This window comes from Sinocyclocheilus grahami, unplaced genomic scaffold (assembly GCF_001515645.1).
Source record: "Sinocyclocheilus grahami isolate Dianchi unplaced genomic scaffold, SAMN03320097.WGS_v1.1 scaffold276.1, whole genome shotgun sequence".
NCBI lineage: Eukaryota > Metazoa > Chordata > Actinopteri > Cypriniformes > Cyprinidae > Sinocyclocheilus > Sinocyclocheilus grahami.
Window position 1 is genome coordinate 385,869 of NW_015505455.1, and position 14,808 is coordinate 400,676.

General features: G+C 37.3%; 1 protein-coding gene across 1 annotated transcript; it reads right to left on the bottom strand.

Moving 5' to 3' along the window:
• On the bottom strand, window positions 1-14,437 carry c7a (complement component 7a). Its single transcript, XM_016291748.1, has 18 exons — window positions 14,349-14,437; window positions 14,077-14,135; window positions 8,278-8,386; window positions 7,976-8,117; window positions 7,745-7,880; window positions 7,455-7,593; window positions 7,162-7,305; window positions 6,174-6,417; window positions 5,940-6,056; window positions 5,595-5,761; window positions 5,205-5,433; window positions 4,516-4,687; window positions 4,268-4,355; window positions 4,036-4,168; window positions 2,983-3,171; window positions 2,695-2,788; window positions 2,375-2,559; window positions 1-1,677 (listed from the first exon to the last, which is right to left on the bottom strand). The coding sequence occupies exons 1-18, from the start codon at window positions 14,379-14,381 to the stop codon at window positions 1,493-1,495; spliced, it is 2,565 nt and encodes an 854-aa protein (XP_016147234.1). The 5' UTR covers window positions 14,382-14,437; the 3' UTR covers window positions 1-1,492.
• Window positions 14,438-14,808: the final 371 nt, after the last annotated feature.

Genomic DNA, 14,808 nt, shown 5'->3' on the forward strand with positions numbered 1-14,808 from the left:
CGAACCTCTACCTCAGCCAGCAAGACCTCAATTTCAGACTCAGTAAAGTGTTTTTTTTTTCTTTGTGCTCGTGCTTGTGCTCTATGCTTGTGCTTCAAGCATAGACATTCGGATATTGGCGTGTGCTCTTTTATATGGTAATGATATTAATTAGGGGGCGTTTACAAGGCGAGATCTGACAGTCAGCTGCACACAATTTCAAGATCATTTGCGATTTATAAATGTCACATCTGGAAGAGAGGCGTACGCACGTTCATTTTCTTTGAATCGCACTTACGCATTTTTGAGAAATGATCTTAGAACAAATTTAGGACGGTTTATAAGCAACATTTTATAAATGAGGCCCCAGAACAGGTTGACAGGAATACACAACAATTTTGGTTTAACTTGTGCTTTTATATTAATTTTTTTTTGCTGGTTGTTAGGCTAACCAAAAAGTCAAGGAAGGGGAAGGCACATAGTTTTACTTGATTTTGTCTGTAACTGTTTAAAATACATTACCACAGTCTTTAAAAATTCCATGAACTCAAAATGAGAGTTTTGTGGCTTTTAGGCTTAGAGCTAACACACATCATCTATATATGCTAGCTCCTAAATGTTGACAAAATGCACTTTTAGCAGATACACTTGTCTTCATCTTCCAGGAAAACAAACCAAAAATGTTGATGACATCCTGCACTTCACAGCCTTTTGATAGTGTGCTGGGGGATGATGTATTTTAGTAGGCCAAAACCTGAAAATAAAACCGTTTTTTTTTTAAATGGGTTTTTGGTTAAATGCTTGAAATAAACTCTGTGTTAAACACAAGCTGAAGATATTTTCACATTTTATTCTACGACATAAAATATATCAGTAAATATGCCCTCGTGATTTTTTTTAAAGCTTTTATTTATCTTAGAAAAGGGTTACAGAGGTTGCCAGGACATTAAATCTCATCTACTCACTAGTGCACTTTCACAGACTTGTTTATATTTGCACTCCTGCAAACAATTGTAACTCAAACTTTCAGAGAAAATGTATTTAAATGTTTAAATAAAGACTGAAAGAGCTGTTGGAAGCCTTGTGACATCGAAGTCAAGCGACTGTGGTGTAGTTTATGTATAGCCTATATTTAGCTTTGTATATCTGCTGATTATATTTAGGCTTTAAAATTCATAAAGTTTGTGAAGACTATCATGATGACCAAAACGTAAGAATAATAAACTTTTGTTAGTCACAGAGATTATTTTTTGCAAAAATTCAAAAGCCATTGGAAAAATCTTAATGGGTTGAGGGAACCAGGGTGATGCTATCTTCTGGGTTGGCCTACAAAAACACACTGCAGCACTCTATTCCTGGTCCTGCCCAAACTTACTGTTTTACCATTTTTTAAAAAAGCACATTCATGGTGTTTTGACTGAATCCTCTGCAAACCTGAGAAAACTGTTGCAGGAATCCTTTTCAGGGTTCAACGTAAATTGTTACACTTTAATTTGTTAGTGAGGCTCTGAGATTATGACTGACAGGGTTGAATGCTGACAATGTGGAGAGCCTCTCCTCTGCATTTCCTCACAGCCGCCTCACATTCTGTCATTGTCACTGGTGCAGACGCTCCTTCCTGCTGCACACACACATGGATCCAAGCATCCAGGGATGAGCATTCCTCACTTGTCTTGCAACGGCAGCTGTTCGTTTGCTCTACAATGACACAATTGTTACAACCAAGAATTCCTGAATATTGACTAGTTGCAACATTTTAAGTCTGTAAATAGCACTTTTCTAACCAGGTTCAAAAATACATTAGCAAGAATTTACAATTTCAAGCCATGGGTTCCCTCAGGAATTGAGTATTGAGTATTATTTGAATGAGTATGAGTATTGATGAGTATTAGTATTATTTGAAGAGTATTATTTGAAGAGACTTCCACGATTTGTTTCACAACATGAAAACATTGTGCTACATTCATGTTTGGGTATGAAAGCATGTACGTTGTGTTGCAAAACAAAAGGTGAAAATTTTGTCGAAAGTCATGTTAATCACAGATCTTCAAAATTTCAAAAGAAATGTCAAAATGTCTCGACACTCAGATTTACTTAATACATAATTACCAATGTGAAAAAGAAGTGTTTAATTGATATTTTAAAGACAGAAGTAGTTACGAAATTACATATATTTATATTTAATATAATAGTTTTAATCTAAATTTAAACCATAATGTATTTTAATTTAATTGCAATTAACATGCAATTAATTGTCTGAAAACATTACATTCAGTTTGCACTTAAGTATATTATTTCCTTATTAAGTACTCTTTTTAAAAGTATGCTAAAGCGTACTTCTTTTTCACAAGGGGATGTGTGCCATTATTTTATTTTGTATTTAACAATCCCTCACCATCACACGTCTCCCAGAGCGTGCAGTTCGGACAAGCAGTGGATGAGCGATGTGGCCACTGGCAGGCACTGTCTTCAGCAAGAGTGTACTGATGTCCCAGACAGCGCATAGCCTGTACTTTACACAGGCTTATTGTCCGTGCCCGACCACGCTTCACATCAGTGGCACATATCTCCAGGGAAGACCTGCAGAAGAGAGAAAAACACAACCCTTTATTAAACTGAAAATAAAATTTGTGGGTTTTGGTGGATGGCTTTTACATTTACATGTTTTTTTTGCATTTGTGTTGTGTAATGCACATGTCCTGTCTAGGAACATACTTGCACTCGTGGGGTACTTTACAGACACATTTATCCTTTGACAGGTTCTCCCATGGCTGGCACTGCATTGGCTGCACAGTGGCTGACTTAAAAACTAACGGAAAACAAATAACTTTTACTTACATTTTACTCATACGCATATCATTTTACTCACATTAATGCTTCATTTTTACACATCAATACATTTCAAAATTTGTCAAACGACCTTGTAACGGTTGTCCCGTATCTACATTTCCTTCATTTTGACATAGTGTACAAAGCTGCACAGCTTCCAGACTAGTTTTGTACCTGTCAGACAACTGATTTCTTTTGGTTGTGGTGACCAGGCAAGGCCAGCGTTGCACTGAATCTCAGCCGGACCTTCTCTGACTTTCCCTTCAGGGCAGGAAAGTGAGATGGCGTCACCGATGTTATAGGTGAGCTTCCACGGGCTTCCAGTGACATCTGGAGGAAGCTGAGGTAGATCACATAATGTTTCTGCAGACAGCAAACAACATTTATTATATAACATATATGGTTTCTCATTTCTCTGAAAAGTTAAATATTAAAGATGTAATAAAATTAATTTAGAAAGTTAATATTTAAACTAACTGAAAAAATTCTTAATATGTAAAAAATTATATTATGTTTTTATATCATACAGTATTAATAAAACATGGTTTCTCTTTCTCTAAAATTTAGAATTTAAATAATGAAAACAGCAGTAATTATTATATGTTACATAAAATATATCTGACAAAAAGAGTTATATGTAATACTTAAATGAAATGTAAATAATCCTAAAGAAGTTTCTCACTAATGAATCATTATTTATGAAATATAGTTTGTATAAATATTTCAAATAATTATATACAGTGGGTACGGAAAGTATTCAGACCCCCTTAAATTTTTCACTCTTTGTTATATTGCAGCCATTTGCTAAAATCATTTAAGTTAATTTTTTTTCCTCATTAAATGTACACACAGCACCCCATATTGACAGAAAAACACAGAATTGTTGACATTTTTGCAGATTTATTAAAAAAGAAAAACTGAAATATCACATGGTCCTAAGTATTCAGACCCTTTGCTCAGTATTTAGTAGAAGCACCCTTTTGAACTAATACAGCCATGAGTCTTTTTGGGAAAGAGGCAACAAGTTTTTCACACCTGGATTTAGGGATCCTCTGCCATTCCTCCTTGCAGAGCCTCTCCAGTTCTGTCAGGTTGGATAGTAAACGTTGGTGGACAGCCATTTTTAGAGACATACCTCTCTCACCAAGGCTCTTCTCCCCCGATAGTACACTGAAAATAGATACTACCATCAGCATATTTCAGCTCTAAAAAGTCATATACACTTACTCTTGCACTCTATTTGATGTCGCACCCAGTCTAGATTTTCTTGACATTCTGCTATAGGATCCCCAATCAGGTGAAAGCCCTCAATACATGCATACTCAATCTTACTGCCTACTGGATATGCATCTTTGGGGTACTGCAATAAAGGGAAGACAACAACATTATAACATTTTAACATATCAAAAACATATTCAATTACATTTTAATGGAGAATATTTAATAAAATTATTTTTACCAAAACAAACCCATTAGCGAGGAAGGGGGGGATTTTACAGCTTTTCCTGGGTGTTAAAGAATTTTCAAAGCAGTGAGGCTCCATTGAACTGAAAATAGGTCAAAACCAATAAGTCAGGTTTCCACATAGTGGCAGTGTTGTTGCACAGTAATATTCTCTAGATCTCTAGCACCTTGTAAAGAACAGCTTATTACAGCTTTTCAGAACAAAGCTTTGTACTGTTGAACAGGCTGGTGACCTTTCCTCACCGTAGGTAATCTAATTCCTGCGCATCATCGCAGACTGCCGTCTCCACAGCGTTCCCAATACAGTCCCTGCCGCCTGAAGGAGCGGGGCGACTGCAGGAGCGGCTTCGGCTTTTCTGACCTTCCTTGCAGGTGCTCCATGAAGACCAACAGGCCCAGTCTCCATGAATCACTCCTGAGATAAAAAAGACATGAACTGGACACTTAAAAACATGTATAGTGACCCCAAAAAATATTTGGAAACTTAAGCCACACTTAAAATGAATGATTTAAATATAAATTGAATATGTTTATATTTACAGTACATTCCCAATCTCATATCATAAACTAAAACCATACACTAAAAAAAGAGAAAAATACTATTTAAAAAAATAATGTTTTTAGCTATTATTATAAAAAGAAATGCTTAAATGTATAAATGAATACAAATAAATATACAAAAATATGATTTTTTTTTTTAAATTACACAATGTTTCATTTGAACTTCTAAAGATAGTAATTGATTAGATAAATCACAATTTAATATAATTAAGAATCTAAATTGTCTCCATAGCGGAGTTTCCATAATTGATTAAGCATTTTTTTCTGTTTATCTCTTTGTATCTTTTTACTTGACTTGAATTTAGACAAATTTGCCAAAAGTTTGAAAACCCCTGATCAATGCAATATTAATTGAAGTGATTAATCTGTACCTGGCTGTTCATCTTGCGGCGTCCCATATTGGCACGCCTGACCTGTGGTGCCTGGTTTACACACACACTTACAGACGTCATTGTCAAGCATGCGCAGCCCATTGTTCTGGCATTCTCTGCAGTGACATGAGTGTTTCTCGCTGAGGTAAGTCTCAATTGCGCGCTTTAAGTGATGCTTTTTCACCCCCGCACACGAGACCTCTTTCACCAGCTCATGAAGAGGTCTGAGCTGCACGAATCAGAAATTCACACATGGTTGCTCATATAAGAATGAAATCATTGCATGTGTTTCAGTTATATGATTAGCAGTTAATTTATGGTTATTGTATGCAAATAAGGCTGTTATAATAACAAAGAGTGTATGCTATGACATTGGTTTTCCAAACCAACCTTTGGTTTGATGACTTTTGGAAAGTCCTTCACTGAACCCGACCACTGTGAGAACGCCCTGCCATTCTCCACTGGTGTGTTTTTGTTTAACACTGACAATTTTGCTATATATCCAGAAGCTCCACCAAATATATTCGTGGTCATATCATTTTTTGGAATGCTTTCATCTGTTTGGGAAACATATTGAACACAAAACATAATATTATTATACAGTACATTGCCTGTATTCAGAAACTAGTATGAAAGTATTGCATATGCGCACATTATTTTGTCTCCCAAATGTAAAATAAAGCTTCAGTTGAGCATTTATGGTTTGAATTTGCTTTCTTTTTCTGAATGACTTACAAGATGACTGAGCATCCCTAATTGTTTGATCATCACAATCTACTGTGGTCCACCTGATGATAAACAGGATAGAATGGGACGTTTTGACACAATGTTGATAGTCTCTTTGCACAGTTTCTAAGTAAAAAGAGATAACAGACAACTGTTAGACAGTGCAATGACCTTGAATGAAAAACAACATCAACAACTTCACATATAAGGGTAAAACAAATATGTGACATACAGACCACTCACGCAATTTTTTTATAACATCTTGGCTGGCCATCATAAATAATCTAAACTGGCCCCCAAGAGTGCCCTCTGAAATATAGTGGGTCCCAAATCTCTCCAGCACATTGCAATAGGCAGCATAATCATATGTGACAGGTAAGGACCGCAGTGCTTTCCAGAACTCTTCTGAAAGTGGCAGATATTCTGGGGCCTGGTTTTGGAACTGGGCCACATCCACATCACTCTTCATGATCAGCAGATTTTTGGACTGAAAGGAGAGCAAAGTTTCATATTTTAATATTTGGGCATGTGTTGTCAATGATTTCAACAATTTTTAATTCAACAGAAAATTCAGAGATTGTTAGACAGTAACCTTAAACGCATGCCTAAATCCCCATGCTAACTTTTAACACTTAAAAAAATATATATATTTAATTTGTTACCATCAGCTAATGCATTACTGCATTTTCCTTTCATGCCGACTTTAATCTTGGATTATAACTTTTGTGTTGCTGAATGTCTCATGGAATTTTTTTTAGCAACAGACAACCAATCGTAAATTGTATCCTCGCTTAGCCCATGTATTAATCATGAACTGTTGAAGAAGTATTTACAGGCTGCGTTTAGTTTTAGATTCTGTTTAGTTTTAGATTGCAGTGTCTGAGGAGAAAATATAAAAAATATCGAACAGCAATGGCAAATGCCTTAACTGAAGCGATGTGACAGCATTATTTCTGCAGTATTTCAGAAGATTTCAAACAAAAGAGCAGATTGTGTCAGCATTTGCTCTTCTACACAATCACAAGTTACATCTGCAACCAACAGTATTAACCACATACATATGCAAATAAGAATGTTAGAACCTGACAGGCCAGGATGAATTACTAACACAGGGTGCGTGTGAACAGAGTAAAATATGAAACAAAACCCAATATTATGTTAACCCAGGGTTAAAATCATTTCAAGAGTTAATATCAATATTATATAGTGAATATGTCGTAGCATACAGTACCTGAGACTGAAACAGTTCATTATGGAAGACATAATCGTCATGCCCATAAGTTGTGCCTGTTGTTCTTGAATGTTTTTCATAGTGATTAAGGTAATGCCAAGAGCTGTCATAGGATTCATCTGTAAAATCATTTTTTGCTGTGACCTGGCAAAAACAAATGCAGAAACTGAGACAAAAAAAAATCTTAATAGAAAGTCTCCCAGATTCTGCTCTTGCATTGGTAACGTGTTCTTCTTTGTGTATCTCATACGTCTTATTTATCTTAATCTAGTAAACTGTGAAATTTCAGTTACCTGGAAAGTGTATCTGAGGACACTTTGGGGAAGTCTGTATAGGCCCATGTGGTCTCCACTGAAGGTCTTTCTACACAGACCTCCAAAGCTTTTGGTGTTGATAACAGTTCCTCTTGCTTCTTTCCTCAATGCATCAAACCTTTAGTGCAAACATTCACAATCATAGTGGCTTTAGTGATCTGTGTGTGTGTGTGTGTGTGTGTGTGTGTGTGTGTGCGAGTGTGTGTGTGTGTGAATGTATTGTTGAAATGAATATGGATACAAGCAGGCGACAGATATCATTAAGTTACCCTTGACCAGTGAGCTCTACATTCGGTGGAGTTTTTTGCAGGTCACAGAGCTCTTTACTGTCACATTTCCACTCATCTGAGCCATCTTCACAGTCATGATCTCCATTGCACACCAGCGACTGACTAATACATTTCCCTTAAGAGAAAGAAAGAGAAAAATTATTCAACACCTCTTAAAACTCTTTTGACCTTTTAAAGACTTTCAAATAAGTTCCAAATCAAAATAAGTACCTGACTGACAGTGAAAACGTTCTCCACAACCCTCCTCTAGAGGACAGACCTGAGCTGAAATACATGATTGTTTGCGGGTTGAGCTCCCAGTGCAAGGCTGACCACCAAACTGAGGGTAGACTGCAATGGAGCGGCTCTGTGTCTGTAATGTCCCCATATGTCAGTATACAGATATCGCAACTACATTTACAGATTTGTATTCAGCATACTAGACAGCATGCAATTATTTAGTGTAAGATAGATGTACATTGTTACAGTGATGCATGTCTAAGAACAGGTCAGAAACAAAACAATAGTCCCACCTGTGTTTTGGAGCAGTCATCACAGGCGGACCAGCTTTCAGGGGACCAGGGTCCCCACTTGCAGTGCACAGGTTCAGACACAGACCTAATGGACCTCACTGACACTGCACTGATTCAGAAGCAAGCTCAATACAAGTATGTCATCAGAATTACAAAATATGCTATACATGTACTGTGGCCACAAAAAGTATTTGGACATGTTTACATTATATAACCGAATATAAAAATGGGCATCTGCAAACAAATGACACTGGAGCTTTTCGCAGAACTGATTTCACTGCCTTCACCCAGGTGTCCTATTAGAGTATATTACAGTATTCAGTATACATTAGAGTTTACTACAATATGAAAATGCCAAAAAGTATTCAAATTAAAAAAAAATCTATAGATTTATCACATAATTAAAGGGGTCATATGATGCTTTTTTAAAGATCATGATTTTGTGTATTTGGTGTAACAGAATATGTTGACATGCTTTAATGTTCAAAAAACACATTATTTTTCAAATACTGTACATTATTGTAAGTCCTCTATGCCCCGCCTCTCTCAAACGCTTCGTTTTCTACAAAGTCCCTCCTTCCGACAAGCGCAGTATGCTCTGATTGGCCAGCTGACCCAGTGCATTGTGACTGGCCGAACACAGCAAGCACTCGTCGGAAATGTAACGCCCCTTGCCATAATCGCGAGCTTCATCTTTCAAAATAAATGTAAAGACAGTAAATAATGTCATTAGTTTTACCATCAGTTCAAGCCCGAAAGTGGAACAGAGTCGCGTGATAGACACAGTGATGAATGTGTTGGAAATGAGGAATCATGCCGTGGACTTTTACTCTAATCTTTATGCTGCAGAGGACTGTGACAATGACTGTATGACACATCTTTTTCAAGGTCTTCCTCAGTTGGATTGTGACTCTAAATCTGCTTTGGATGCAAATATAACATTTAAGAAAATTAGTGATGCTGTTGCAAATCTCAATATAGGACGGTCCCCAGGAATGGATGGATTACCAGCCGATTTCTATAAGAGTTTCTGGAGTTGTATAGGCAAGGACCTTTTTGATGTTTTTTGCGAATGTATAAAAGATAGTGTTTTGCCTACTTCATGTCAATATGCTGTTTTATCACTGTTGCCAAAAAAAAGGGGATTTAGCTTTTTTAAAGAACTGGCGTCCTGTTGCACTTCTTACAACGGAATATAAAATATTCTCGAAATGCTTGTCAAATAGTAGGGCTGCACGATAAATCACATGCAATATTTAACGTGCATCTTATCAGTAAAGCCGGTTCTGTAATCAGCGATAAATCTCCATCACGTGCGTGCTTTCACACTGACAAGCTGCGCAAAACCACGTTCATATTCGCGTGCTTTTTTGCGCAGCTCGTCAGTGAACAGCGGCTCTGTGTAGTTAATGCTGCTCAATGTGAAAGCACGCACGTGATGGAGATTTACTGCTGATTACAGAACCGGCTTTCTGACAAGATGCGCATTAAATATATCATGCGATTTATCATGCAGCCCTATCAAATAGACTTTATCAATTATCTGGAGATGATTGTACACAGGGATCAGTCGTATTGTGTTCCCAAGAGGTCTATAATGGATCATTTATTTTTAGTACGAGATATTTTGGATATATGTAAAGCTTTTAATACGAATGTTGGTTTGGTCTCATTGGACCAAGAGAAAGCTTTCTACTGTGTTGACCATGACTATCTTTTTAATGTGTTAAAGGTCTTTGGGTTTGGTGACAAATTTGTAAAGTTGATACAATTATTATATACTGATGCTGCTTGTGGGGTTAAGGTGGGGGGTGGTTTGAGTTGACCTTTTCCTATATTAAGAGGAATTAGGCAAGGCTGTCTATTATCTGGTCAACTGTACAGTTTAGCAATTGAACCACTGCTTTTTAAACTTCGAGAGAAATTGTCAGGTTTTTATGTGTCTGGTTACTCTTTTGTCTCAAAAATATGTTTGTCTGCCTATGCTGACGATATTACAGTTTTTGTTAATCATAAAGATGATATTAAGAGGTTGTTTGAAGTTCTTAATTGTTATGAGAAAGCTTCATCAGCTAAAGTAAACTGGAATAAAAGTGAAGCTTTTTGGGTTGGGCAGGGGCAGCTTGAAAGTCTCCCACAATTGCCATGGGACCTCAGGTGGGGCAGAGAAGGTTTTAAATTGTTGGGGATTTTTTGGGGGTCAGACAATTTCCAAAAATTAAACTGGGAGGGTACAGTAGAGAAGATGTGCACAAAGTTGTCTAGATGGAAATATTTGCTACCTCAGCTGTCGTATAGGGGAAGAGTACTGGTGGCCAATAATTTGGTTGCTTCTACTCTTTGGCACAAGCTAATGGTGTTACAACCACCTGTCGGACTTATAGAAGACATTCAAAGGAAGCTTGTGAGCTTTTTCTGGTCTGGACAACACTGGATTCGATCTGCAGCTTTGTTCCTTCCTGTTCAAGAAGGAGGCCAAGGATTGGTGGACATAAAATCCAGAATAATGACTTTCCGTTTGCAGACAATTCAGAGACTGTTGTACCATACTAATGCATCCTGGATTGAAACCTCTTCTGTTCTCCTTAGGAGGGTAGGAGGTATGGGACTGGACAAACATCTGTTCCTAATGCAGCTTCAAGATGATGATCGGGTGGATCTTACACCATTTTATAAGTCAACTATGGAAGCATGGAAAGTGTTTACTATCTCGCGTTCATCAGATGAACCTGCTGGTCTGTGGTTATTTGAAGAACCAGTCTTTTTCAACTCCTTGCTACTATCAAGACTGATGTCTGCCAAAAGTCTACGCTCACGTTTAATCGATGCTGGATGCATAAAACTGGGACATGTCTTGAGCATTAAGATTGAAGATTTGAGTGAAAAGACTGGGGTGAGATCATTGCGACTGCTAAAGAAAGCTATTTCTGAGATTTATCAGTCTTTGGATGCGGACTATAAAACTTTCTTAAATGATCCAACAAAAATTGATCAGTGGAGGAAAGGAGTTCCTTATGTGTTTCCCTCATTAAATGTAAAAATTGCTATGGGGGAGTGGGAAGATGATGAAAATTGCCTTTTGTCATTAAAACCCCTCAGTTGGATGAGTTTGAGGAAGTAAAGAGAAAAACCCTTTATATTTCCTGTGTAAAGGCATCTAATGGTCATCTTTTGAGAGGAGTTCCAGCAACAAAGTGGACTGAGTTCTTAGGTCAATTCTTAATTCTTCCCCTAGAGCAGTGGTCACCAACCTTTTTAGGCCCAAGATCCCTGAACTCGGCCTTTATGAAAGACAAGATCTACCTATTGAAGAATTAATAGAAAAAGACATCCCAGATTGTACTTCAAATTTGAGGCCTTTTACTTAGTATTTTAATTAGTGATGCTCCGATCATAGCTGATTCAGAATTCAGATTTTTTTTTCTTTCTTTCTTTTTTTTTTAAACTAGCAAATTGGCTGATTCTGATACTGATATTTAAGCAAATGTATTTATTGGCTATTTGCTTTATAACAAACAAACTGGCTTCAAACAAAAATATCTAGCCGTTTGAAATTAGAGGCAACCACTGCATTTTAATCACGATCTGCACGGGCAGTTGTTTTTATTTGATTTAGATTAATTTCAGGATTTAAAACAAAAAAAGAATGGTCTGACTTTAGGTGTTATTTATTTATTTGCTACATAAAATATCTGCACGAAACAAAAATAACAGGGCTGCATTCAGCCCTGACAAAAACGGTGCAAAACATGTTTTAAACGGAAACGGTGGTGCGTTGAACACCCTGTTCTGATTATTTTTGCCTGATACTTTCTGATACTATTATTATTTTGCCTTTAATGTAAATAAACATGTGCAAACATGTGAACTTATTTTGATGTTAATTACATTGTGCGAGCTGTCTCTTTAATACGTGTGGTTTACATACATGTTGCTGCTGATTGGGCTGACATGTTTGACACACCCACCAAACAAGAGAAAACGCATCTCAAACCCCGTTGCACACCGTTTCCAGGAAACATGTCGTTCAACCCGGAAACCGTAGCAAAACTGTGCACATCTGGTTTGAGCTTGAACTTGCCCCAGGTCTGAATGAGACGCACTCTCTGACAGCAGGTGGCGCCTATCAACAGGGTTGCCAGGTTTTCGCAATAAAACTAGTCCAATTGTGTTTCCAGGGGTCCCTCTGTAAAAATCCATTCTGGGGGTAAAATACACGTTTTTCGGCGGGGATCTTCCAGTAAAATTCGCATTCCAGGGGCTAAATATCACGTTATTGGGGTCGCTTCAACCCGCGGACATGAACAACAACCCGCGGCAACAGTGGAAAACCGCGGACTTGGCAACACTGCTTATGAACTGACAGCAATAGCGTTTCCTTGGTTACCCCTGTAAACAAAGCAGAGCCACGCTTTATACGTAGAAGAAAATGCCATTGCCATTGAAACTTTTCTCAAGACAGTTCCCTTCAGTGATACTTCAGTCGATCGCGATCGACGGGTTGGCGACCACTGCCCTAGAGGCTGTTGGCGGTCCCTATATAAACGACCAATTGATAAACGAACGGGTGACCTCCAATGGAGGATTGTACATGGGGCCATAGCCACGAACAGACACGTGGTGCACCTTGATCCTTCTGTAGGGGTGGGTTGCCCTTTTTGCGCAGAAGTCGAAACAGTTTTTCATTTCTTTGTAGTGTTCTGGTTTAAATGATCTTTTTATGCTTTTATCTCAATGGTTTGCAGGAATTGGTGAAGCTTTCTCTTTTGAAACATTTATTTATGGTCCAAAATATTCAGCAAGTAAGAAAAATATGTTGACTCCACTGAATTTGTTGTCTGGTACAGGAAAACTTGCAATTTGGAAGTCTAGGAAAAATAAATTGTTAGGGCAAGGTTCTTTGAATGTGTTAAACATGTTTATGGGTCTGGTGGCAGCTCGTCTTAGGATAGAGCATGCGTATTATAAATTGGTAAAGTGTGTAGAAGTGTTTATTGATGTTTGGGGGATAAATGAGGTTCTATGTACAGTTAATGAAGATGGTGATTTGTTGATTGCTTTAAAAAAAAAAGATACATAGAATTTTTTATAATTTTGGATTGTATTTTTAAAAGTTTTTTTCTGTGATTGAAAATACGATTTTAGTAAATGTGTCTTTCAAATTCAAATTCTCTCTCTCTCCCTCTCGCTCTCGCTAGCTCGCTCAGAATCAGAATCAGAATGAGCTTTATTGCCAGGTATGTTTACACACACGAGGAATTTGTTTTCGTGACAGAAGCTTCCACAGTGTAATGGTTACTGAAACCACACCTATTTTTTTTCCGTGCACATTTGGGCAGCATTATGCTAATATTTCCACATAGTGAGGTAGATATGTGGGGGCATGTTAGAATGAGCCGTTTTAGGGGGGCGTGGCAGTCTTAACTTTGATAAAGAATATCTCTTTGGTTTTGAGACTTTAGTCTTTGCAACTTCAGGGATCTTATCTATGCACAATCAGCTTGTAACACTCTAAAGAGAAATGTTGTTATTCAATGCAATGACATTTTAAAGTGTGACTTCAGTGTCAGATACTTTTTGGGACCACTGTCTATGAATATTGTATGTTCTATCACATTAAAACTGCCATGCATATAATCCAAACCATTTTACATTGCATTCAAGCTCTACATTTTGAATTCAAGCTATACAGACAGACATACTATAGATAGATAGATAGATAGATAGATTTACAGTTATTTAGTTATTATTTACAGTTATTGCTCATATTTTTGATCAAATATGTTTTTAGTTACTTACTGTATAACTGCTGCTGAAGACAACAGAGAGACAAGAAAGACTTCATGCAGGAACACACACTGAGAACAAAGTTAAAATGAAAAACAGTTTTCCTCCTAATAACCCTGTGCTATCAGTTGTGGGAAAAATGCATTTTATTAATATTGCATTAATCTTGACAGTTATACTGGAGTTCATAATTTGTGTTAGTGTAAACTTAAAGCACCAGGCTTTACAAGTATATTTGTAGTGGTCCATTAAAATTATGCAGGAATGTTTAGATAAATGCTTACCTTCATTGTAATAATCCAAAGCAGTATGCACATTTCTCTCCAAACTGTCTTTACTGAGTGCAGCTATAGGAAACACTCCCAGTTCCTGTCTTATCTCGCAACAACAAGCCATGAGCGGGAAATGAACATTTCTCTGCCAAAAAAATGCCTGTAACAACACAATCCTCATTTCACTGGAATGTGAGCGAGACTCAGGAGATAGAAAGAGCACATAAATCTCTCTAATGACTCTAGAGGATTTATGGTGCATGCCAAGAATTAAACGGTCAGTTATGGATGTCCATTTGAGTGAATAGACAGATTAAATCATGTTCGCTTGGGTAGCTGTCATGCATCTAATGAGAATTAGACATCTACATTTGATTCTCTATGTCAGGTAAGTATACACCATAAACACTTGTTGGAGACAAAGCACCATTTTGCATCCAATTCTGCACTATTAAAGGAATAGTTCACCCAA